Raw genomic sequence first — 26,769 nt, forward strand, 5'->3', positions numbered from 1 at the left:
ACCATATGATAGGTGACAAGTGCCGTGGCACTTTCGTGAAAATGACCACTCTTCCCTGGACTCCGCCCCTAATGGCCCTTACTTATGCAACAACCTCTTTTCCTGCGTTTTCACACATTTTTTGTCTTCGCCTTCTTTTCTTTTTCCGTTTTTCTTGTCATTGACTTTTTTTTTTGCAATTAGCGCGGATTACGTGAAAATTGTCAACTTTCCCACTTTACAGGGTCGGGGGGACACACCTCGATGCTCGTTGAACTTCTCTCATACAACCCACCACCAGAGGAACCGTACGGTGCAATATTGAATGGTAAGACTGATTAATATTTTGTTCGTTCTCTGAAAAAAGGGTTAGTTTTGTATTCAAAAGGCTTCAGTTGGGGAGTGATGATGGGGATGATGTTTTTGTCTCTAGGAATAGGCTTTAGGCTCCGTAACGAACAAAAGACTTGCGGTGAAAAAAGTAGGAGAGGAGGAGAAAAAAACTTAAGAAGTTATGCGCATACCTAACGTGCGTGCATATTCAATCACCGTCTTCTTTAGCTTGTTTAGGTCTACGTCTCCTCTTTACCACCCACCAGATTTTCAGTCCGTCAGTTAAAAAAAGAAGGAGGGATGGCGGCGGCGGCGGGGGATAGCCATTTTCGAGACGAACGGAACTTTTGAACAGGTCAAACAATCCTCGTATCTCTTACTCCTTTCAATATAAAGATCTAGGCCACGGTGGTGTTTGTTTGGTCGTTTCACAGTAAGACAACATCAAAACGCTAAGTATAAATCTCAAGAAGTCTCAAAAAACATCTCGTACGTGTACTATTACAAAAGTATCCGATAACCTAGGTTACTTAAATGAGAAACTTTTGAAATTTGAATCAAGATAATAGTTTATTTTGTTTCTTATTTTCGCTAAGGCTACCAATGTTTATATGTGATTTCCTTGAATATGCCTCAGTTGAAAGTTTCAAAATCGCTAACAGCTCAACCTATTTATACTTGCAAAATTCTTGGTAGGCGATTATGAAAAGATTAGAGTAGGATGAATGAAAAGTTATAAGTTTAATATGATAACTGACCATGATCCCTACTTTGTAGCTGTGTAGTTCAATTTTCAAAACCAACATTTTCATAGTTCGTTTTTCAGAACTCATGACTCTATCATCTTTTTCTCTGAAAACAGGTATGAAACCTGAAAACTGAATTTTAAAACTGAAAAAAACTGGGAGGGCGGAGTTACGAGGAAGCAAAATCATTTTTGTTGGCATCTCCTCTCTTCTCTTTTTCCTCTTCTTTCCTGTCAGCCCCTTGCTATTTGCCTCCTCGTTTTTTTCTGTTCTTCATGCACCTTTGACGAAAGAAAAGGAATCCTGGAGGATTATTCCCTTATAAGAACGAACGACATTCGGAAACACCATCACCATCATTCTCTCATCCGTTCTTTCATACTATTCCTATTCCCCCCACTATTTTATTTTTTCTATCATCAAGAAAAATTGTTGCGTGGGGGAGAGAAGAGAGAAAAAAGAGCACATCCTAGATTAATCTAATCTAGGAAGGCCACATCAAGGCTTCTATCCAGATTTGATTTATTTTTATTCAATTACGAATTTCCGCCTATAAAAATAATAAATCACCATCTAGAAACATTTGCGACGACTGTGGTCGCTCCGCATTTCTCCACTACAAGCGTATGGTCGATAAGGATTCAGCTCATCCCCCCAATGGGAATCTACCATTTCAATGGAATCGCCTTATTCCTCCTACCAATTCTATGTCTGGTTGGATTGATTGGCAACTTCATGGTATGCGTGGCTATTGCGACGGATCGCAGACTGCACAATGTCACTAACTACTTTCTGTTCTCACTGGCTCTGGCTGATCTTCTTGTCTGCTGTATCGTTATGCCGCTTAGCATAGTCGTCGAAGTACGACATGGTGAGTCAAGAATTATTCACAGTTTTAGCACTGAATAATAACACCTTTTTCCCAACCACTAAGAATAGGCTAACTTGTTTTTGTTATGCCGACTTACTTAGACAGTTGAGCAAATAATGTTAAACAAGTAGAATATTCAATGTGAAAACTATCAACAAAGACTGTTCTTTCAGGCGTATGGACATGGAGTGTCTCCATGTGTCTACTCTACGTCTACTCCGACGTCTTCCTATGCTCTGCAAGTATAGTCCACATGTCTGTCATCTCATTAGACCGATATCTCGGAATTTCCCAGCCGCTTCGCAACCGCAATAGATCAAAAACATTGATATTCCTCAAAATCACTATTGTGTGGGTTGTCACTCTTCTTGTCTCGTGTCCGATAGCCGTGCTGGCTATGAAAGACACCGCAAACATTTTGCAAGACAATCAATGCATGATCTTCAGTCGATATTATATTGTCTATGGTTCAACGATGACCTTCTTGATACCATTTGGCATAATGTTAGTAACTTATACAAAAACTACAAAGTTATTGAAGAAGCAAGCATCCATATTGAGTCAGAGAGCAGATGATAAGTCAAATGGAAATGGTCTCCGGAGGACTATGCCGCATAGGAAACTAGGTTATGCCAGAACCTATTCTGCAACTGTCAACGGTGCGCATGCAAACGGAAGAACGATCGGAGTACATGGAAGAACAATGTCAAACATCTCAAATGTTGAGAACGGAGACTCAGAACGTCTGGGTACAAATCGCCCATCAATCAATCGGAATGGCCACAAGACACTGCAAAAAGCATCGACGATCAACAGATGGAAGACCAGAACATCTGACCTTTACAATGCAATCACCAATAAAGTCAATCGTCGTAGCTCTCTTCAGGTATGCTTTTGTTATCACTTTATGTTCACTCTGTTTTTTTCGTTTTTGCCTTTCATCTCATATCAAGTTTCGTCATAACAGACACTCATACTTTCACAACTTTTTTGACGTCGCCCGCCTCTTAGAGCGGAGCGCGTTTGAATTGCTTTCAGTTTACAACATGTTTCGCTACATTTTTCATACTGAGAGCACTGAAGAAAAGTGCGGTGAGATAGAAAGGAAGGAAGTGGTGGAGAGCAAAAAAAAAGAACTGAACAAGACAAAAAAAATCTGTTGTAAAGATCAAATAAACTCTCAGAACTTCCCTATTTGGCAGTTGAGCCACTTTTTTGAGAAAAGATCTTTGGAAAACTTATTTTGTTGAAAAGTCAAAATGTAATTCAGGGACTTTGGATTTGAACACATATTTTGAACCCGCTATGAATATTTTTGGCACGTAGAAACCGAATTTCCGATTATGCGACAATTTAAAATTTTATGCAAAACAGAACAATCACACAGTAACCAAAAGTTAAACCTACCCATTGATCACAGTTCTGCTCTAGAAAAGAAATTTTGATTTTATCCGAAACACAGAACAAACAAATTCCACAATGTGATTTTTCAGACTGCTACCCAAGACCTTGCTAACGAACACAAAGCCACCCGTGTTCTTGCTGTAGTGTTCGTCTGCTTCTTTGTCTGCTGGACACCATTCTTTGTCATTAACTTCATCGCTGGATTCTGTGGCCACCAATGCAGTCTTCCACCATGGGTCGGATCTCTCTTCCTTTGGCTCGGATATGTCTCCAGTACTATTAACCCAATCATTTATACTGTATTCAACAAGAGATTCCGTCAAGCGTTTGTCAGAATTCTCCGCTGTCAATGCTTCCACCCACTTCGTGATTCTCATCAAATGTATTCTCGCAACTATACCACAACAATTGTTCCGGATACATACACTTGGTGAGTCTGGTTTTTGCAAAAGTTTATGATGAAGAAACTAGGTAGCAAAGATTGAAGTACTTTGAAATCTTTTTCTTTTTTGTTTGAATCGAGAACAAAAAAAGTTTTGAAGAGGAGAACAATTGGGGGCAGATTTGATGACTCTGACAATTTCCGGTAGCCGTAGAGAACATTACTTGCTCAATTCTAAACAATAGTTCCCATAAATAAATCCTGGAAACCTGGTGAAATTCTAAAAAAGGTCGGGAATATGGAATACGCAGTTTTTATTTTTCTCTTGAAAACCACAGAGTCAAATGAGCAAATGATCAACGGAAAAAGAGAGAAAAGAAGATAAATGATTTACTAATTGGTCTATTAGTCTTTTGGCAGATAGAACATTTCTCCTCAGCACTCTCTTTCTCTTTTCATATCTTTCTTTCTCATCGTTCACTAGTTTTTAGTTGTTTTAAAATGCGTCGAAATTCGTCTTAAAGTTCCAACGTTCACAAGAGTGTCATGGAGAGCGTCAAGAAAAAGAAAATGACGATAATGAGAAAGAAGACAAAAGGTCTGATCGAGAAGATACGCGGGGTGTCATGTTTCGTAGGATCCTCACCAGAGCCAAGGCGGGTAGCAACTCACAAAATTGCTGAGGGGCTAATTTCTTTTTTTTCAAAATTGACAAAGTAAAAACAATATTTCAAGAAAAACATTATTACAGCTCGAGATCAAATCATGAACGCACAACATCAGTGGTTGTTCGTGATGAGACCAGATCTGCCAGAAGTGTGGATAGATCGGAGACAAGCCGAGCAAGATCTGAGATTGCAGAAGTACCTGCTGGAAGATCTAGTGGAAAATTGGTTTCAGATAAGAAAAAGGTAAGGTACAAGCGGAAACAGATGCAAAATTGCAAAACTTTTATTCCAAAACTTTTCACTTCAAACATATGATACTGTGTTTTGGACCTTTCCTTAAATGTATACATTTAGTTTTTCAATTGTTTATAATTTTGCAAGCGAGCATTAATCCTTCCTGGTCAAGAATATGACAGAAGACAGAAAATCAAAAGATGGTTCTTCTCTCATCGGTATCTAAACGTCTCAACTTACAGATCTCCCTTCCATCATTCCCACGTGCTACCTCTTCCCGAGATTCTCGTGCAACAACTGAAGATACTACAACAGATGAAGAGAACAAGCCACTTCTCCCAAAGACACCAGCAACTGCAGCAACTATTATCAACATTCCAGATCATTTTGTGAATCCAATTCGGAAATCGATCACCACAATTATCAACATGCCACCATTAAATGAAGAAAAAGCTCAAGTCCACCATAAAAGTCAAACACTCTTGACAACATCCACTCTCAGCACCAAACCATCAAACGGTACATCTCAACCAATCAGATCGATGTCCTGTGTTGACTGTAAAAAAGCTGATAAGATGTTGGCATCCGATGTAAGCGATATGATGACCGCCTCCACTGCTAGTACTGCTTCCACTTCAAATGACGCTTCAAGACGCCATCTTACTCTTTTCAATCACTTTGATAGTGCTGTTAAGGAAACATTCTTGTAAAGTTATTGCCCCCATGGTAATCATATCGTTATGTTTCATTTGTGTCACACCAATCTCCACTACCATTCCACTTCCAATTTCTTCCTCATCCAAAATTACTTTTTGGCTTTTTTGTACTATTAACCGAAAATTTCCAGTACAATTTTTAGTTGGTTTTTGAGAAAATAATTTGATAATTGTATTCGTTGAAATCTCTTTTTTCCTCCTGACGTGTATTTCTTCCTTTTTCCATCTTCATTTGACCAAACTGATACTGTCAATCACTCAATTATTATTCTAAACGCAATGAACAATGTTTGTGATCTTTCATATACTCATCTTAAAAAGTGTGCGAGAAAACGAAACATGAGAGATGAGTATTCGTATCGAATTGCACAAATTTCTTTTCATGCTGGCAACTTTTTTCGGTACATTGACAAAAATTGTTGTGAAGGGATCTTACTTGGCGAGACGGCGGAACGGAAACTTTGAAAATTTATTTGAAAAGGAGTAAGATGACTTTTCTTCTTCGCTCTTCGACTTTTCTCAAAAAAGTTTATAGATCGAACTCGGCCGCTTGACCCCCTGCGTCCCTTCAACAAGATTTGACAACACAACATGGCATGCAATTTGCAACATTATTCAATACGGAAACACGTGGAGAATTTCGCTAACATTTTGACAGAGAAACAAGTGAAAGGCAAAAAAAAAACGGAGATTTGCATTCAAATTCGGGACGCCATAGGTTTTTGGTTAACAGACTAAAAGAACAGTTTTGAAAGTAGTTTGGATTCAAGAAGGGGTTGCTTTTTTCTATTTTTGTTGCAGCAAGATGATGAGATTAACGCATTATTTCTATTCCAGGTTTGTCACGTGACTCATGGAACTCATCAGCCAAATGGAGGGTAAATAGTGAATGAAGAGGGCATCGCATGCTATGTGTTTACCCCAAGTTCATCCTTGCCATAAATCTTTTTGAAAAGCGAAACGTGTCAGAGTGTTGTGCAAAAAAGGGAATAATATGTTGTAAAAAAAAGATAAAGCATGGAGAAAATTTGTAAACTATATCAAACTGTTAGAACTGGGGTGAAACTTGCTACAAATCAAAGTTTCGAAACTCACTATCAGGATGTTATTACCAAGCTACATACTTAAAACAAAACATTTATAAGATTCAGCAGGGATGAAAAAAAAAACTTTGAAAAATGAAATTACGTAGTGAGCCTATATACATACTGCAACAGAGTTTATTAAATTAAATTTTATGTACCTAATCATTGTTTGTTTTCTGTCTGTAGCTTACTGTCATACATTTCTATACATCTCTAATTATCAAAGTTTAAGAACAAAGTACAATATGTCTTGAAAAAGACAAAAATAAACTCTGAAAATGACTGTTTTTGGTATGGAAACCGTACTTTTCACATCTAGGCATTTGACGCCCTAGTAAGGCACACCTCATGGTTGGCAACTGATATATCAAGTTACACTCCCAGCGTAGAAAATACTGTCTCAACAAAAACAGTAAATAACGAGTGTTCCGGAGAAAATTTTAATTCTTGCTGACAAACTGTCTATTGTAAAACCCAGATTTGAGAACATCGGCGCATATGAGTACAATTTTCATTTTTTATCCGTTTTTAATTGTTTCAGATAGTTAGAAAATTTTAAATTCTTAATGTGCAGTAATTTTAATAGTTGTCGTTTTCTGAAGACTAATGGTATTTTGTTTAATAATTCAGTATTAAGTGTGTATTTTGGTAAGACAGTTTTATTTGAAATTTTTGATCGTTCGATATTAACGTTTACCGTAATAGCCATTTTTCTGCCTGTGAGCATGTCTTGGGAAAGAAAAAAGACAATTTGCTTGTGAAACCCAATACCTTCTAGATCAATTTTTGTTCCTCCGTTTCTTGAATTCTTGTCCATTTGTGCCGTATTCCTTTCCGGAGCACACTGTTTCGGTCATGGAACACGAAAATGAGGAAAGGTAAGAGGACACAAATTGGGGGGCGGCGGACGGTGCGCGCGGAATGGAAAACAAGAAGAGAGGTGTCCCATTACCGATAGCCGATAGATGGTGGGGAGTTCGCCCCAAGAGAAGGCTGCTCCTATGTTTGTCCGCACACCGCAACTTGTCTTAGCACAGCATCAAAAAAGTCCACACACACACACAGTACGACATGTCAGGTTGTGTGAAGGAATGGGAGGGCGCTCCTAATCGCGAGAAGTAGAGGCTCTCAATTAGCTATCCCACGTCCTTTTGTGTTTAGCTTGTGTTTACCAACTTCTTTCATTACAAATTGAGAAAATTTTCAACTATGGGGTAGAGCTTTGATTTTTTTATTCTATTGGGTTTCGTGAGAAAGCTCATGTTAATGTTGAGAGTTCAGTCAGAGCTTTTGAAATGTATAACAGGAATTTGTACTTATATGTTTTGAATCTAGTTAAAAATTAGTGATAAAATGTTTGATAGACAAAAAAATTCGCTATTTGTAAAACGAAGATGTTCCAATTGTTTCAAACGTAGAATAAAACGGCTAGAAATAAATACTAGTTCCATAATTTTTTCCGGTTCTGTTTTAGAATTTTCAAAAATTACTAAATCAATAAAAAATTCAAGTTTTCAATTTACAGCATTAGAACAAAAAAGTTTGACCCGATTTTTTCCGTCAGTGAAAAATAGATTCTTGTTATATTTTTTTTCCCCGCGAAAAAAAACTCTGAACAGTAAAATTAAGTGAGAAATGCATTTTTCTTCAGATTTCTATATTCTAACCTTCATTATTTCCAGTCGCTACTTCAGTTCATCCAATACGGACGATAATTTAAGTAGCGTTGCAGAACCTAAGAGGAGACTGTTTCACACGCAATTAATTATAGGTCCGCAAACCTCTTTCTTTTCGTCTTCTTCCACTCTGCTTTTCGCTTTCATTAATTCCCGAAATTGCATATAGCGGCCTTCATTTTGGTGGAGGGAAGTGGGAGGTGTTGGGTCGGGGTGGGGGGTCGGTTCAAGTGTGCGGTCTCATGTGTGTGTGTTTCAAGTATTGGGCTTATAGCTATTCCATTATTAGTCTTTAAGCTTGTTTTCCATCTTACCCCTCTTATAAAGTTATGAATCTTTTCTGAAATGTCCAATACTTCTTCCTGAAGTGAAAGCTTGCATTCAGATGGGTGGGCTTCTCCTTCTTCTTCTTCTTCTTAGTAATCATCTGTTTCCATCCTTATCCTTTTCCGTCTTCTCTAACCGTTTTCTTGTGTGAAATCCTATGTACATAGAGAGATGCTGAGTTTTTTCAGTGGACCTCCGATGTATATCGCATGAATCATTTTCAATCGTTTTCCTTCTTTCTCTTTCCACCCGATTATGGTAGTCGTCGGCGCAAGAAAAGTGGGCGGTGCATACTTTGGCGCCCTCCTTCCTTCATCTTTTGCCACTTCGTCTAGCAGTTGACAATAACATAGATGTGCAAGTGGAAATCCTTATTTTCATTCTGATCCCTTATATCGAAATCTTACCTTCTTTTACTTATTCTGCTTATTTGTTTGTTCTGTTATTCAAATACTCATATCCAAAACTTGCTAGCTATCTGAGATCTGAGCCCCCTCCCATTTTCTCTTCTATCCTTTTGTCTGTTTTATTATTTTTCGTTGTACTTGCACTTTGTTTTCATATTTTATTCATATTCATCTACTCATATTCTGGATTCCCATGAAACATGCCGCTGCGTGAAGTAGTGAAGTACCACGTGAAAAACTATAGCAAATGCATTGTGGAAAAAATCTAGACAGTACTGTCATCCCTCCTTAGAACAACAATTGACTCTCTTGGCGGGCGGCTCTCCGGGCCCGTCCGCAAGCTCTCTGCCTGTCCACTCAGCTTTCCGCGTATGTTCTTGCTTTCCCCTGTCTCACTTAGATTCGAACCGAGTTTTTCTTGCGCCAAAGCTCCGAACATTAGCAAATCCAGATCTTGTTGATGTTTCGTCATTCTTCAAATTCCTCCCACACTCTTCCCTTTTGATTTTTTTGTCTTCGTTCCTTGTTTTTTTGGTCTTTTTTTCTGTTTCTACACCTAGACGGTTTTTATTTCAGAAATGAAACCCTACTTGGGTGTGGCGATCTTATTTCTCTTGGCACGAACCTATCAGACATGCCTTTTGAAAAATGGCATGAGTTCTGTATATCTATCTGCATTTGAAGATTTGAAACCAGGTATGTTGTTTTTTGTGTTCAGAAATTACGCCACTTTCCATATGCGCACTTTTCATTTCATCCCTACCAAAAGTAAACCGATAATTGGCTTTCTTTTTTAGCGAACATATCGCTCCCGACCTAAATGAAACCGTTATGAAACTTTACTTTCTCCCGAAAACAATTTCTACCAATTCCATATACCAATTTAATTTTCTCAACTATTTTTATTTCTGCTCGACCGCATTCATCTTCCAAATTATTTTCTTGTCATCGGTCCTTTTGCGAAAACGATGGTTCCCGCAGCTGATCATTAGTGAGTAGACACCCTTAGCCGCGCAGTCGGATATAGGCATACAATAGAATGAGTGGGGCACCCAGAACCTGCTAACACAATTTAGTTGAGCCAATTTGATCGACACAAAACGTGTCCTGTGCAGATTTTGTGTAGTGTATGGAGAGAAGTAGTAAATGAGGAGGAAATGAAAAGATTGGGACATGTGATGGGCAAGTTTATTATTAGCACCAATCGTCATGTAACTAACGACCATGATGACGGCGATAATAGGATAATGATGGGTATGGAAAGGAGGATGTTGCGAAACCAAATATGAAGATTCTTAGATATATCGGATAAGAGCGATAAATCAACAAATGTTTTTTTTCTTGTTGCAGGAAATGTGATCGGCACGCTGCCTTTCGAATCGGAGACTTCAAAGGAAACCGATGTAGAGCTACGTGTTGTGAAAGGAAACGATTTGGTGGATGTGAAACCTGGCAGTCATGATCTAATACTTAAAAAAGGATTGGATAGAGATGAGGTATACAAAATAACCACGGAATAGAAAGATATTACAGCAAAAAAAGCATTGAGATGGTTTTCATGAGATGAACTACATCGTTATTTAACATTTCAATGTAATTGTTTTTTTTGAGTGGTGTGGTAACATAACCATGTGATGTCAATGTGGTCTCATCAACTCCACACACAGAAGTTTATTTTCACGATTTTAAAACTTATGTACAAAACAATATGTATCCCCAAAAGGTTTAATTCCCCAAATGTTCTGTTTTGCCAATTTCTAATTTCCGTAGATCTATTCTTAGATCCACTTAGAAATGTGTTTATTCCTTCATCCAAAGTTCATTTGATTCAAATTCTCTTGTTTGCACAATTCTTATCACAGTATGTTCTCTTCCAACCTTTCCATCCAATTTCCCTTTTCCATCGTTCGTGATCATGAAATCTGAGGCGGGAGGCTTTCTGAGAACCTTAAATATAGTTGAGCATTGCGATGCGCAGGCACTCGTCTTCGTTGTTGACAGACCATTCTAAGTGGTTAGCGTGTAAAACAAAAGAGCACTCGGTATTCTTCTTGGTCATCTTAGTTTTGGCTATTTGGGAGACAGAGAAGCAAAATCTTAGACTTCCCAGTAGAAGGTACCATTTTGGGGGACACTAGATATTTTGGTGAATTGAATAGTGGCCTACAAGTTTTATGATGCGTTAGTCAATGATGAACAAGGGGGCAAATAGAAAAAAGGCGAGGGAATAGAAACAGAAAATGACACCTGTATGATTTCAGGGAGTCGGCAAGTTTGAAGCGGTCGTCGAATGCCGTTCCTCTAATCTGGATGCCGATTTTAGTCAGGTAGGCAGAATAATCAAAAATGACAGATGACACACAAAAACAAGCTTTTTTTCTCCCTAATCTGATAACAATTGATGACAATTTGCAGTTGAACATCTCGGTTTTTGTGACCGTCAAAGACATTAACGACAATGCGCCAGTGTTCGATTCAGCCGAGTACTTTGTCGACATCAAGGAAGAATTACCAACTGGTTGAAACCATTTATCGAATTCAAAGTAACAATGTTTATCAAATTCAGGTACTATTGTGTTTACCGACTTCGAAGCTACAGACAACGATCAACCAGGACCTAACAGTTTTGTACAGTATTCCATTGTCCAGGGACCTCACTCTCACTTTTTGGAAATTCCTGACCCATTCAAACCAGTGATCACAGTTAAAGACCGCATTAATTACGAGGAGATCAAAAAGTTCTCTGTTGAAATTGAAGCGAGAGATCAAGGAGAACCCAGTTTAGCATCAAAAGTGCCGTTACATGTGACAGTTGTTGATGTGAACGATTTGCTGCCGAAATTCAAACATTCACACTATACTGCTAAAATGCAGAAGGTTAGTTTGAAACAGTACTACGCAATTCCATAATCCGTAGAAAAGCTAACTGTACTACTGTACTTATGGCATCAAATCAAATCAAACTTTGTATGTATGACACAAAAAAGAACAATTGGAAATGTTTCAGAATGGTGTATTGGTTTTCGAACCGGAGGCTATCTCAGCACAAGATGGCGATCGTCTCAACGCTTCGTTGATCTTTTCTCTGTCCGGAGGTATGTATTGAGAAGAAAGCGCCCGCATATCATTTCAAACCTCATGTTGCGCGCTTTACGCGCGAAATGTTAAACCAAATGGGACAAAAAAGAAGAAAAAACACAAAAGCTAAATTTTTGGTAGAGATTTGATAATATTCTTATGTCTCAAGAAATTCAGGGATCCTGAAAATTTTCGTACAAGTTCAAATACAGACATTCACCTCAATGAACTCTCAATCCACTCAATCTTTTTTTTTCAGAACTTTCGGAACACTTCGCCATCGACAACGACGGTAGCATTCGCTCGATTAGCCCTAACCCCCCACAACGGGCCACTTTCTTTGTTACGGTAAGCAATTCATCTTTCTCTCCCTCCGTTTTTTCTTGGTTCATTGAACAACTTCAAGATGTGCGTTCTTTTATTCAATTCCACATTCAATTTAAGGCAAAGTATGCACCTTTTCTTCATGTTTTTCGTTTTTTCTCTATGAAATAGTGAGAAAAATACAATACAAAGAGTAAGAGTGAGGGGCCGGCGTCCTTGGTCTAATGGCGCCAGTTGTTGCTAGCGGCAAAACAAAGTGCACGGTTCTTAGATTCTAATTGGAACCAAATTGTTTGAGACAACAGAACAGACGGCGGATGGGTTTTAATCAGATATCCAAAAGAAAACCTTGAAATTAAATTGAGTAATTTAAAAGAAGAAATATTACAGGCCGCCGAAAGGGACGATCCAGAAAGAAGCAGTACTGCTATTCTGTCAATAAGACTTCAACCATCATTAGCCTTCCAACACAACACATACTCCACTACAGTAAGACAATGATTTTCCGCAATTTGTCCCAAACTCATTTTTCAGATTTCTCCATCTACACCAATTGGATCAACTGTGATTACAGTCACTGCTAACTCGGAAAATGTAACTTTCTTTTGATATCTCATGTTACCGAGAGATACATATTTCAGAACGCCTCTGTTACATACTCCCTACTAGCAGACACCAACACGGTATCCATTGATGAAGTTTCTGGAAATGTAGTGCTACGGAAGAAACTCGAGAAACCAGAGACATTGAATGTCACCGCTAGTGATGGAGAAAGTGTGAGTTATTATCGGAACTATTAGATTTATCCAAAAATTTTGCGAGTTGGACAATAAAAACCGTTACATTTTCTAGGTTGTTTCCACGACACTTCATCTGATGACCGCGAATTCTGAGGAGACTTGCCGGACGCCGATTAAATTTGAGAAGTTTGAATACAGGATGACTATTGGAAAACTGAATGTCTTGGGAGTAGTAAATGCTACTTCACGATCAGGGAACAAACTAACCTATATCCTGATGAACATGAATAAGTAAGCTATCTGGAATTTTTCAGAAAAATAAGAGAAATACTTCAGTGACTTCGAAGTGGATACCAATGGAGTTGTTAAGCTATTACCAAAAGCTCGTTTGAACTGCAAGACTTGTGAACTTATTGTAGTGGCAAAAGATGGAACTCAAATGGCTATAACAAAGGTGATTTTGAATCCATGCACCTTATCATAATTAGTATTTCCAGGTCAATATTGACAACCCTTCATTTGTATTACATTCGTCTACTACATTGGCTCTCCTGATAATGATCATATTGTGTCTGATTTTCGCAATGCTCGCCATTCTAGTATGTCGGAAATTTTGTGAGAAATGGAAGCAAGGAAATCGAAGATCAAGCATTTGTTGGCTCAATGGGACAACTGATACAGGGATTTCAATAACCACTACCACTCCCATAAATTCAAGGTATCCCTGCACTAAATTTTTAGAAACAAAACAAAATCGCATTGTAGGTACGTGGTAAACAGTGACAGAGACAGATGCTACGAGTCCAAGTCACCCGGCCCAAAGAGATCTCAAGGGGCGCATCTGGTGCCGGTGACAGTCGTATCCGACGGATCTGGTGCTTCACCAACTGTCTACTTCTAACATTATACTTTTTAAACTTTATACTTTATTTTCGTTTTGTATCGTTCCCTTCTCCCTCAACGCCCTTTACCTTACAGGTCCCTTTTTCGCTTCAATCTTTTTGCAAAATGTCATTGTAAATAGCCCCCAATTCATCATTTTCAACAGCTCTTTCACTTTCATATCGGTGATTCTTTCTTATTTTCTTTTACATAATATAATATATTGCTCATTCCATCACACCGTTCATAATATTCACTTACTTTCCCTTCTCAACTTTGCAGTTTCCCTTTTCAAAACTACAGGGTAGATCTCAACATTATTCTCTTTTCAAAAATAAAGCATTTCGTATAACTCATGTTGGAAGTTTTATGTTCGTACCTGACATTAAAAAGGGTTGACATCTATAATTTCATCTCAGGAATACTGTAGCTTTCGATTTTTCTTTGACAAAAGCTGAAAAACCAATAATTTATCTACCCGTCATAAATTTTCTATACGAAACGCCTCACAAAAAATTAATTACAATTCTCCTGCACAAAGTGTGCACATAAATCCGAATGTGTTTTCCAATTTCCAATGTCAATTATTTTTGTCCTTAGCAAAAGACATAGGTCGCGAGATCCCTATTCATCTTTTTTTCCTGGCGCCCCTTCCTTTTCCCGCCAGTTGAGAGCATTGCTCATTTTCTTCCCGCGCCATTGTCTTATTTCATTTTGTTTGCAAACACGCATAGACAGCCGCTGTACTTTTAAGGAATGCACTAGCAGCTGCTTCTTTCTGTTTTTTTTTTCTGAGAAGAGATGTCGTCAGAAAAACCTTTTTTCGTCGTCTATACACCGATAAATAATTGAAATAAATCACAATTAGAAAATAAAACAAATAGAAACTAATGAATGGCATTTGGAAAAACATTTTGAAACTGAGAGTTGAGAATTAAAACAGAAGATCATCTAAACCGACTATATGTGTGAGAGATTTTGAAAGTTAGAACTGAATAAATTCTAGTTATTAGAGAAAAAGCTACTTACATGTTGGATCAATAAATGGAATGGACTTTGGAAAATTATGAATTATGCTTTGGAAGAAAAGTTAACAAATAATTGATGGAATTATAAAATAGTAGATGTAAATAATAAATAAACTCAATATGAGGACAAACTAGAAAACTTCACTTCAGAAAGTAAAGTTAGTGAAACTGGTTATCCATATGAATTGACTTGTTATTATTTGTATTTTTAAACATGTTATACTGGATTGGAGCCGTTGGAACAGGATCGAATGAGGAGCCACTGGAGGATCTGAAAGTTTTATGTTTCTTGTAATATTTTTTGAGTGTAATTCAAAAACAGAACTGATGGTAGTTCTTCTATCAAAACGCGTTCCCACGGTTATCATTATTATTAGAAAGTTCTCACAAGTTCGTTCAAAACAATTTTCAAAGCAAACTTTTCAAAGTCTCACGCGAAATGTCATTTGAAGAACCCATAAGTAAAAAAATTCTTAGAGAAATTCAGTTTTCTCAATCTTCAGTGTTCAGAAATTGTGAGATTTCAGTTTTATATTCTGCTTTAAACTGTTAGTCTTACCTTCGATGTAATGAGTGCTGCAACATGGATCCGGATGATGTTCTGGCATGTTCCGACAATCTGAAGTTCTTTGAATATAATCTCTCAACTTTTATTGAGTTGTTTATGTCGATTATTTGTGAATTTTGAATCCATGCAATCTTTTTTCTTAATTTGTGGATTACGGTATTCCTCAGACACAAGCCCCGCCCTATTTTTGTCTTCTCCGTGGTCTATCATTTTCCTTTGCTCCATCAAATCCCCTCCGCCGCGAACACATAAAATCTTACCCTCCAGTCACTCCCATTCGTCCTTTTTTCTTCCTTTCCTGTATTTTTTGCCTGATTTCCTCCATCCTACTCAACGCCTCGTCGCCACTATCTGAAAAAAAAACTAGATGCACAAAAAAGCGAAGCAAAAAGGAAGAGTGCTCGTCCGCTCTCTTTACATGTCAAAGAGAAGCTGTCGTCCCTTTTTCTTCTTCTTTTTCCCTTCGACTAGACCCACATATACTCACTTTTATCCACCATCCCTGCATACTTGTCCCTCTCCGACCTAAGCTCGTTTATGATCAGATCCTGGAAAAAGATGAAGATGGGTTATGGAAATATTTTCTTCTTTCCCCTCTTTTCAAGCTAATTTTCCTACATTTATAATGCAGAGGAAAAATTTCACGCAAGTAAAAGAGCTCATTGCAAAACCTCTCCGATAAATAGGCACTGAGGACTCAAAAAGATTCAAAGATAGGAATTTGTCATCAATTTCTACAATTCACATTTTTGGCAAAAGTTTCCTTTACTCACTTTTTCATAATTTTCCTCCTTTAGTTTGTCAATTTGTGCTTCGAATGTGTCAGTAATAGTAGCTAGTGTTGATTTACGACGCTCCGTTTCGTCTCCCAAGGTTCTGAAAAAGTCAATCCTTCATTTTCTCCGTTTCTTGGATTCTTCGTGTCGTCTATACGGGATGACAAAGTGAAAAACATACTTTCGTAAATCGTTCACCATCCTCTCCAGCTGCTGAATTTTCTCGTCTTTAGATTGAATGCTTTTTCGCATTCTTATAAGATCTTCAGTACTGCCTGGCGTAGTTGTCCTCTGAAGACAAAAATATATCGAAATAACATTTTGACTTTTCGATTTTCTTCAGCTCAAACAAAAAAGTTGAAACTGTGAGAACATATTGTCGTGTAAACCCCCTTTCTTATCTGATTTTTTAAAAGTTCACACTTTCGAAAATTTCCCAGTCACATGACATTTCTCTCAAAAAGTCCATGAGGAAAATTTCCGAGTACCAAAATGATTTCGATCTGTATCAGTGAATCAAGCGAATAGATCAAACGCCTAATTACCTTAAATGGGCATTTTTGTCTTCTCTATCATTTCAAACCGGTTACAGTTGTCCACACTCTTTCTCAAACCCCTCATATAACTTTCATTTATTACTCTTCTTGAGACGAACCTTAAGACTTCCAGTGAGTGATGTGTCTTTGTTCAGTTGCATTCTCAACTGTGTCTTCTCCATCTCCCACTGAGCCCGTTCCGACTCAACCATCTGATCCCTTCGTTGCTGTTCCTCCCATACTTCGTTCAGTTGCTTCCTTAACTCGTCGGCATGCGAAACCACAACTGACAACTCATCGCATTTCTAGAAAAAAAAGAAGAAGACGTTGTTGAATGGACTAGTCTTAAGCATACTTTCTCTCGTTTTGCAAGACGCTCTTGCGAGTTGGCTAGTGCTTTCTCAAGCATCGCAATATGATTTCGTTGCTCCTCCAAAGTCTGATTCTGCGCCTCAATCTCCATTTTTTGTCGTTCTTTGCAAGCAAACAGCTCTTGTCCTAAAAAATAAAAATACATAACGTATAGAAAAAAATAAATCAATCAAAAGTGTCTTTCGTTCGTTTCCCTCCTCCCTCAAACTCCCTCAATTCTTACTTTGCTGAATTTCATTTAACATCAGATTGGCCACCATCGTTGGTTCAGCACTCGCCTTTTCTAGTCGGATTTGAAGATCGTCTCTTTCAATGGTAAGTCTGAAAATTTCTGATGGGTTACTGTAGTTCTAGAAGTTATATGCATGATGGTCAACATCCCCAATTCTATTCATTTCAGGTATAAGACATTTCTAGTTGGTAATCAAGTTGTATTTGGAGATTAATTGTTTTAAACATGAAAAAATATGTGAGTATCGATGGATGTTGTAGTCGAATGTATCACTGTAGTGTGTTTTGTTTAGAAATTTGCGCTTACGTTTTCTATTATTAGAATCATGCTGATGATTGAAATATATACAAACACACCACTAAAATACGATGCCAGGTGAAAAATAACATTCACATCTCTAAAGCATTTTATTTTTATTACCTCTTTACTGATTTCTCCAATTGAATAATCACATTCAATTCTAGATTTTCCTGCTTTTTCCTCTCGTTCGCCAAATATTCGTACTCTTTTTCCAGTCGAGCATAAGAATATTCTATCTGAGAGAAAACCACTCAATCAATACATGTCTTTTTTGTATACAACGAACCTGCTGTAGTTTTGAGAGACTCCGTTTGAAAGCGTCTAGCTCTTTTTTCAAGTGCACATTTTCCTCCCGTAAAATTTGAATAAGCTTTTGGTTGCTAGATACACTCTGTAATGTTTTTTTCGTATTGTTTTTTTTTGGTTCTTTTTCTGCTTACTCTGTTCGTTTGGCTTAAAGTGGGGACGTCGAGGGCTTGATCTCCAGATGCAGACGCACGTCGTTGGTATGCTGACGCACTCATTTTGGGTTCAGTGGGAGGGATACTGAAACTGAGTAATTATGAAATATTTCAAGACGACTGAGTAATTCATCAGCAATGCACCATCTAATTACATGTCGCGGGAAATTCAAATTGAATGAAAATTTTAAAATTTGCGACACTTACTCTGATGATCGAGATCCACTTGCAATAAGACATGGTTGGGAGTGACTAATTGGTGAAGCTGAAAATACAAACTCACTTACATACGTTTTCACCTGGAAACTCTCTTCTGAGTTAACGAATCAACTTACCACCTGATCCGCACGAATTCAAATCTTTCCTACTATTCGCTCTCTGCATGTTCATTTCCAGTTGATATTTTTCAAGCATTTTTTGCAACCGCTTTTCATCTTCTTCTTTGCTTTTAGACTGTGCTTGGTGATTCATGACTAAAAAAAAGTTGAACTATTCAGGATCCCTGGTTCGGTGTTGCTCACCACTCGCTTTCAGACTTGGATTCAGCTGAGCCTCTTTTAGAAGTGAGTCCAATATTTTTGTTTCACCTTGGTACATTGGAGTTGGCGGGACGGCATGGACTCGCCGTTGATCGGACCCAGTGCTGTCCGATGAGCGGGGATCCATTACTTCCCCTCGATTCATTCACCCTGAAAATATGATTGATAAGATTGGGAAAACATTAAAAATCCTAAATAAAGTATGTGCTAGAGGAAGAAAAACAAATTTGGTGGTCAGAATAAAATTACGAAAAATGTTTTTTTTCAAGTTAACCATTCTTCAAGTTAACTAGTAGTTTGTCAAAAAAATATACATTGTTTAATAATTTGCTAAAATTAGTGTCGAGATACGTAATCACAGAAAATTTCCATTTTGCATACTTTCAGTTTGTTTAGTTCTGAATTTCTAAACTCCTGTTCTTCCACCTACTCAGAATTATCTGAATTTTCATTTCTCAGCAAGTTGATTTCAAAATTTGCAGTATAAAAAAAGTATCTAAAACAACAAACAAAAAGACTGAGAAATGACTAATCCGAACGTTTCAAATTGTTTTGACCTGACGGGTAGTTTGTAATTAGAATAATTATACTCGTTCAGGCGGAAATTAGTCAAATTAGGTTGTTTAATCGAATTTACACTCAGATTAACGCAGATTATTTAAATATTTTACTGTCGTTTGATGGAAAACTGGAAGTTTGTAAACTTAAACGTCGGAATTTTTTTCTAAAAGGAGAAAAAAATCTACAGTAGCGAGCATAAGTGAGTATACCTCCATACTTTCATATGTATCTCAGCTGGAACAAGTCCGTTTAGCATAAACTTTTTTTTCAAAGATAGCTGAAGTATCCAGTAAAATCGACATAAGTTTTTTGTTTCAAGTGATCAGCTGATTTTTTTGATTATCGATTTTTCCTGATCTTGATTTCAAAATCCGAAAAAAAACTTTTTATTTTTGAACTGGACCCTACGATTTTTTGAATCAAAAATGTTGAGTAACGTTTATATAAACAAAATATGCTGTTAAAATGCTACTGTGAATTTTCATCATCGTGCTACAGCTCCAGAAGTCCAAAGTGGTATGCTTGGCTAAATCGTCATTACTCATTGAAAAATTGTTCAAATTGGTTGAAAATTGCAGGAAAAGATGCGTAATATGTTTATCAACAATCTTATATTTAAAGATAATAATTTTGAGAAAATGTTTTTTCGAATTTTTTTCACTCGAAAAATTTTGGTTTTCATCTTTTGCCCAATTTTTCATGTTTTTTTGATTATAAAAAGCTGTAATTGAATTAATGAAAATCTAAATTTGATGTTTCATATAAAATTCAACTCAAATTCGCAAATTGTTTCTGTTTTATAATCAAAAAACATGAAAAATTGGGCAAAAGTTGGAAACCAAAATTTTTCGAGTGAAAAAAAATCGAAAAAAAAATTGTCTCAAAATTATTATCTTTGAATATAAGATTGTTGATAAACATATTACGCATCTTTTCTCGCAATTTTCAACCAATTTGAACAATTTTTCAATGAGTAATGACGATTTAGCCAAGCATACCACTTTGGACTTCTGGAGCTGTAGCACGATGATGAAGATACACAGAAGCATTCTAACAGCATATTTTGTTTATATAAACGTTACTCAACATTTTTGACTCAAAAATTCATAGGGTCTAGTTCAAAAATAAAAAGTTTTTTTTTCGTATTTGTAAATCAAGATCAGGAAAAATCGATAATCAAAAAAATCAGCTGATCACTTTGAACAAAAAACTTATGTCGAATTTACCGGATACTTCAGCTATCTTTGAAAAAAAAGTTTATGCAAAACGGACTTGTTCCAGCTGAGATACATATGAAAGTATGGAGGTATACTCACTTATGCTCGCTACTGTATATGAATCAGAAAAAAGACAAAAGATAACAAAACGGTGAGCACATTGAGACAAAAAAACTGTTCCTTGTGACGAATATCAAAACAAACGGAAGTCAGAACAATGTTTTTTGCCTTTTCTCTCAATATTACAGTATACAAACTTCTTATGTAAGCGCCCAGAAAGCCAAACAACGTGTCGTAATCAGGTTGATATAATTTTAGTAGGGTGTTAGAAATGTGTTTGAGTAGCCCGTCGCGGCGGGGGTAAGGAATCGATTGATCAACGATAGGGAAGCAAACGCAGAGCGTATGGCCTTTTCTTCGGAACCTCTTTTATTTTCCTACTATCTCGTCCGACCCATCTGTCCAATTGCTACACTTTTCCGATCTTGTTCCGTCAAAAGGACCACAACCTAGTGCTTTACTCAAAACTATTCTCACTAGAAATTAGAGTCCAGTAGCTGTTTTTTTTTCTCGTTTCTACAATTATATTATTCGTCTCATCTATTTTCATTGTGCAGCACTTTTGTTATGAGTATTGGTATTGCCCAAACTTCTGAGGAGGTCATGTGAACTTAGGAAAACAAACCCGACCAACTCCTCATATTGTGTTTCATACGTTTCAAAAGTTTTTAGAGAGAACTGTTGAAACATTTGTTAGCAAGGTCAGAAACGACACTCCCCGGCATGTCAAAATAATTGTTCATTATCTGGCGATCTCTTTTATGTTTCATTTTTTCGAGAATGGCTATCCAACCTAAAACGCACCACCCATTTGTCTTTTTCCTGTTTGTTAACTTTTTTCGGTCCATCTAGCTATCAGACATGATCCTGATTCTCTTCTTTCCGATTTTATTCACAATCTTATCACAATTGTTTTTTTATTCAATCAATCCACAAGAACAATACGACACATTGAAATTACCTGATATTCTGAAAATTGGTATGTAAGATATGTATAACCATAGTGTTGTGTTTCCGAGTGACCCTTCGTGTCCCGTCGGTTCATCCCGTCCGTCCGTCCGTTTTCGCTCGTCTGTCCCGTCCATTCTACATATCGGAAAATATATTGGTAGTGTGTGTATGTGGAACTGGCCACACATCGAGAGAAAGACGGATACAAAAGAAGAGGACGTAGAGAGAGAAAGAAAGTGGTAGTGAGTGGTTTGAGTGTGGGGACGTCTGGTGAGTCGTTTTGAGTGAGCCGTATGTGTTCTCTCGATTCTCTTGCTAGTAGGTGCTATTATTCATCCGTTGACTCTTCGTCTCTTGGCTCTGACCCGCGTTTTCTCGATCACTCACCCGTACGTAGGACAACACCGGTCGCATTGATTCGTGAGAGAGAGTGGCCTGATGAGTGAGGGATGGGAGGACACTGTCTCCCTCTCTTCTACTTTACCCCCTAAGCGCACGCATACATACACACACATCAACGTACGAGTCGAAAGGCGAAAAAGAAGAGGAGGAAAAGAAATAAAGTGACGCTTCCACTGCGTCAACGGCCCCGCAAGCAATTTGATGTGGATTCTCATTGGTCTCTAGTTTCTCTACGACCCTCTTCACTGTTGTCCCACTCTACGCACCAAGAGAGAAGCGTTGTCGGTCGCTTTCTCGCCCTCAATCGGGTGGCCGCCAGACCCGAAGCAGCCTAGAGAGTCTTCCCGTCTTCTAACTAGTCTTTCTCTCTTTCTTATGCTTTTTCTTTTTTCCCCTCACCCCACCATCGCTGTGGACGTCTGCTTCCCACCTAGCTAGCAGCGCACCCGCAGGGGCTTTTGGGGCCCACCTTTACTATAATGTATAAACTTATAACTGACATCTATATCAATCCTTTAAAGTTTCGAGAATAGAGAGGTCATTTCGTTTTGTGAACGGTTAAGGACGACGGTGTTCTTCTGTTCCACATTGAAGTTTTTGTTCTAACTTATTACTATTGCAACTGGTTTGGTTTGTGACACAAAATTTATCATTCATAATATTATATTTTATAATGGTGTTGGCATGTTAAGGAATGGTTAGTTTTTTTATTTTTTTATTTTTGGTATATTAAAGTGTATGTGATCATTGTGAATGTGTTTGTATATAATCTAATATAAACAGAGCGTTTTTAGTTATTAATTACTTTTTCAGAAAAAAATAGGTTCAAACCAAAACTCTGACAAAATTTTTCATTGATTGTTTAACTTTAACTATTAACGTGACAAAATGAGAACTATCATATCTTGAACAAAATTCATTTGCTCTCTATAATGTACTCAACATGTCAAACAATCTTATCAATCATTGTATCAGTTTCTTCTTTTTCTTCTTTCTAAAACCCTATCACAACTTTGCTATCTCTTCAAATAATCAATCAATATTATTTTCAGATAACCTCAAACTCTGATCGCCAGAGTGCGGTCAACGCAACCATGGAAAGTCTTGAAAGAAGTCTGAATAATGTTTCTATAGACGATGCACCATGGCGCCCACATGAACAGCAACCATTATGGAGTAACAACGGTATTCAACAACAGCAGCAACCCCGAGCCTGGGCGCCGCCCGTTCAACCACAGTTTGCAAATAGATCTCCTTGGCAGCAAGATTCAAATGAGATTGGTATGTTTATCGAGTATTTAGCTTAAATTATGCATGTTTTTCATCATATTATTTTGTATCATCGCACAAGCTATATTTAGAAATTGCAGAGCAAAATGTGAATGAAGCCCTCGGGTTAAGTGGTATGGCAGCAAATCCGCCTCAATGGGGTGGTATGCCAAACTCAGAATACGACAAACAAATATGGGCAGATCCAACAAGCGATGTCCAATATCCACCACCGCCACCACATGCCCGTAAGTCAAACTTTTAGATTGAATTGAGAAAAAATTCTTTATATTCAATGCTATGTAAGAAACGCTTCATTTTATAGCATTCGGTGCATTGAATGGACTCGGAGGGCCATCTGCCGATTGGTCAATGGGATCACAGCCACACAACCCTGTATGGAGCAATGGGGGCATGGGAAAAGAATCTGATGAGTTCTGGAAACAACAACAGCCACAACAACAGCAGCATTATCCAATGCCACTTCTCCAAGGAGCATGGAATCCACGAGGAATGAATCATGGACCACCAGGACAAGGACCACGTGGAGGACCAATGATGCAACAACAGGACTATCAGTGGGGAGGACCAAACAACATGGGTGGAAACAAGCAAATGAACAGACCATGGGGACAAGACAATAACCGTGGAATGTCTGGAATGCCACCACGAAACGGTCGTCCAAACCACAATCAAGGAAGATACTCTGGAAATATGCAAGGAGGAGTTGATGTGTCTGTTCCACCACCAATGGATATGCATATGGGCGGAGGAATGGGTGGAATGAGAAATATAGGAGCACCAAATGGTGGACACGGTTCCTGGAAAAACAATAATTCTGGAGGTGGAAATGGTGGACACGGTGGCCAACGGAATTACAACAACCGCGGTGGAATGGGACACAATGGAGGTGGAAACCAAGGAGGAAACAATATGTGGAATAATGCAGGAGGAAATGGTGGAGGCAACGGAGGAAACATGCAACAGTACATGGGAGACCAGTCCTACAACAACGCCTCATCGTTCCCAATTGGTGGAGCTTCTGATGATCTCACTCTTTCTGTTTGGCATGATCCAAACGGAGAGCTCAAAAAATGGCAGAGAGACACTGGAGTTTCATACTGGGGAGATCCGGAGAAGCAGAGTAAGTAGATTTGAAAAATTCTGTTTATAAATTTTCATTGTTGAAATTTCAGCCGAACGTACCATCAACCTTTGGATTGTTGCTGAAGGAGCCGACGAGGATTTGGAATCTGCTCTAAATCGGTGCCCAGTACCACAGAAAAAGGTAAACTTTTCAATAAATTATTAATTTTATTAATCCTCAATTTCAGGGAGAAGATAATCAACGATTCCCATTCCCTGTGCCTGCCAAACGGCCAATTGTAGTAACTGGATGGGGAGAGCTCCCAGAGAACGATCCAAACAACCCAACCAAGAGCGAGTCGACCATCTTCGATGAGAACAACAGATGGAACGACGTGCCCACTGAGCAGAACCCGTGGTATCTACCAAACCACAACGCAACCACATTCTCCAGCGACAACACCACTGGATCCTGGGTACAAGGCGGAACCATCCCACTGAATGAGCCAGGAAGCAACCAAGTTGCTGTAGCAGAAATGCTTAAGAACGCTGTGGACAAAGGTTATTTGGACCAGAGTGTGCCAATGTTGGCCAATCTTCCACCAACTGTACTTCAATACGTCAACATGTTGCTTGTGAAGATTCCAGCTTTGGAGAGTGTTGATAATGAGTTGAAACAAATTGTGGATGCTTCAAAGCCAGATGACACGACGGAGATTGATCCCCAGAACCCATCAAAGTATATGAATGACAGCCAAAAGGTATGTTAGAATATTTTTCATTTTCATTGGATATCTGATTATTAAAAATTTACAGCTCGAGTACAACCGTCTGATCATCGAAGTCACAACTGCAAAGATTGAGGTGCAAGACTACTCCAAAAAGGTTAACCGTGCACTCGTTGAAGCCGGTATCGTGCAACCACAAGAACAACGTGCGCCTGCTGCTGTCCCAACATCAGAAGAGTACCACTACTCGTTCTTAGAATAGAAAAAAACAAATCCCGTGTTTCAAAGTGCGATCTTTTACTTTTCCATCACATTCTCAATTTATTTATCTATGGTGTATCATCTTCTGAAACTCAATTTTTGTGCGACCATTTGTCATAGCCCATCAAATTTTCTTCGTGTGTCTTTTTCTACTTTATATTGCCTTCGGATTTCTAATGTAAACGTGGTCTTGTGAAAGTTCTCTCTATCATCGTCCTCTCTTCTTTACTGCTGCACAGACGGGAAAAAAGTTACTGTTTTTGTATTTCACTCTCACATTCACCTGACGCCAGTTCTTATATTTGGGTAACCTTTGTCCTCCTTTTTTTCCTTCTTCCCGGATCATATTACTGGTGTTTGGTCTCACAGGGATTCCAGGTTAAAAGTCTGCCAGTTCATAAAACACCACTTCTCTCATAATAGGGGTCTTCTGTTCCAACATTTTCCAACCACGCGTAAAAAATCCACAAACTTACTTTCCTGCTCGATACCATCAAAACGTCATTAATAAAACTCAATTCATTCATATGTAATCTACTCGAAAATCTAGTTATTCAGTTCAATAGGGGTTCCATTCTTTATTCTGTACTTCTTATTGCCTTATGCTTCTTTTGCGTGCATTTTTCTCATTGCCCCTTCACTTTTTGACGACTTCTTTTGTTATAATCACAAATTTCACAAACTTAATTGTTTCAAGCTTTTTTTGTATGGTCCTTTACCCCCGTCAGTTTATTGTATGCCTTGCTTCCGAACATCTGTCATTTGTAATCTGGGTCTTTTCTACGTCATTCTCTTGTTTTACAGTTCCAATGTGCTAATTTCCAAAACCTCTTTTTTCTCTCTCAATACAATTTCCAACCAAAGCTTGTGATGAAATTATCCCTGAAAACTTGTCCATGGTTCTATTTTATGTTCACATTCAAAACGAACACAGTATGCCTTCCCAAAAACCCGGCAAATCGATTTCTCTCATCCAGAAACCAGGTCTTTTTCTGATACGGCCCACAGATTCATTCTCAATTCAAAAATGGTGTTCTCATAAAATCACATCCCTCTCTTCTCCAACTATACCGGATTCACAAATAATTTCTGCAGTACAGTTTCCAATCGGGCAATTTTTGAATTTCTCCCAAAACGCTTTTGTTTCATTACCAGTACAGTATCCAGTTCCTCTCACTTCTTACATTGACAAAATGTCTTCAATTCACCCATGAAACCTCTGATCAGATTTTCCCAAATTTTCCACGTTTTATCTCCTTCCTACTTTACTTGTAATGCTTGTCACCGTTAAAATCCTTTGGTACTATTTCTCAAAATAAAACGTTGTATATACAATAACAAACATGTGTACGTTTAGTTCACTTTTTCAGGATATCCCCTCTCCGGCTATTTCGAATTTTACTCCTCCAATTTTTCTCAAGACAAGGAAAGAGCAGCTGCCCTCAGAGAGCAGCCAGTATCTTTTGTTTATTCGGACTGTACAAATATAAGAAGTGAGAGTATGTTAATTATGGAATGGGTGAAAGGAAAAGAGGGCGCAAGACAAAGCGACAGCAAAAAGTGGCACGGC

General features: G+C 38.0%; 4 protein-coding genes across 4 annotated transcripts; 3 read left to right on the forward strand and 1 right to left on the reverse strand.

Moving 5' to 3' along the window:
- Nucleotides 1-243: 243 nt before the first annotated feature.
- On the forward strand, nt 244-5,327 carry GCK72_023190 (uncharacterized protein; the record flags this gene model as incomplete). Its single annotated transcript, XM_003103288.2, has 6 exons — nt 244-307; nt 1,636-1,929; nt 2,103-2,815; nt 3,423-3,763; nt 4,467-4,626; nt 4,860-5,327. 6 exons carry the CDS (start codon nt 244-246, stop codon nt 5,325-5,327), a joined length of 2,040 nt encoding a protein of 679 aa, XP_003103336.2.
- Nucleotides 5,328-9,406: 4,079 nt separating this feature from the next.
- GCK72_023191 (uncharacterized protein) lies at nt 9,407-13,871 on the forward strand (the record flags this gene model as incomplete). Its single annotated transcript, XM_003103257.2, has 14 exons — nt 9,407-9,524; nt 10,179-10,324; nt 11,090-11,155; nt 11,244-11,346; nt 11,395-11,705; nt 11,836-11,923; nt 12,166-12,254; nt 12,621-12,719; nt 12,765-12,824; nt 12,872-13,006; nt 13,083-13,261; nt 13,307-13,424; nt 13,468-13,688; nt 13,736-13,871. 14 exons carry the CDS (start codon nt 9,407-9,409, stop codon nt 13,869-13,871), a joined length of 1,869 nt encoding a protein of 622 aa, XP_003103305.2.
- Nucleotides 13,872-15,039: 1,168 nt separating this feature from the next.
- Nucleotides 15,040-18,809, reverse strand: GCK72_023192 (uncharacterized protein; the record flags this gene model as incomplete). The annotated part of the gene is made up of 15 exons (XM_053735280.1): nt 15,040-15,151; nt 15,440-15,499; nt 15,709-15,799; nt 15,936-15,996; nt 16,222-16,324; nt 16,406-16,515; nt 16,880-17,065; nt 17,116-17,258; nt 17,356-17,453; nt 17,785-17,900; nt 17,951-18,055; nt 18,105-18,210; nt 18,333-18,390; nt 18,461-18,598; nt 18,647-18,809. 15 exons carry the CDS (start codon nt 18,807-18,809, stop codon nt 15,040-15,042), a joined length of 1,650 nt encoding a protein of 549 aa, XP_053578846.1.
- Nucleotides 18,810-22,949: 4,140 nt separating this feature from the next.
- On the forward strand, nt 22,950-25,200 carry GCK72_023193 (uncharacterized protein; the record flags this gene model as incomplete). Its single annotated transcript, XM_003103296.2, has 6 exons — nt 22,950-23,136; nt 23,226-23,372; nt 23,450-24,268; nt 24,321-24,412; nt 24,459-24,971; nt 25,027-25,200. The coding sequence occupies 6 exons, from the start codon at nt 22,950-22,952 to the stop codon at nt 25,198-25,200; spliced, it is 1,932 nt and encodes a 643-aa protein (XP_003103344.2).
- Nucleotides 25,201-26,769: the final 1,569 nt, after the last annotated feature.

The sequence above is a fragment of the Caenorhabditis remanei genome, chromosome X, assembly GCF_010183535.1.
Source record: "Caenorhabditis remanei strain PX506 chromosome X, whole genome shotgun sequence".
Classification (NCBI taxonomy): domain Eukaryota; kingdom Metazoa; phylum Nematoda; class Chromadorea; order Rhabditida; family Rhabditidae; genus Caenorhabditis; species Caenorhabditis remanei.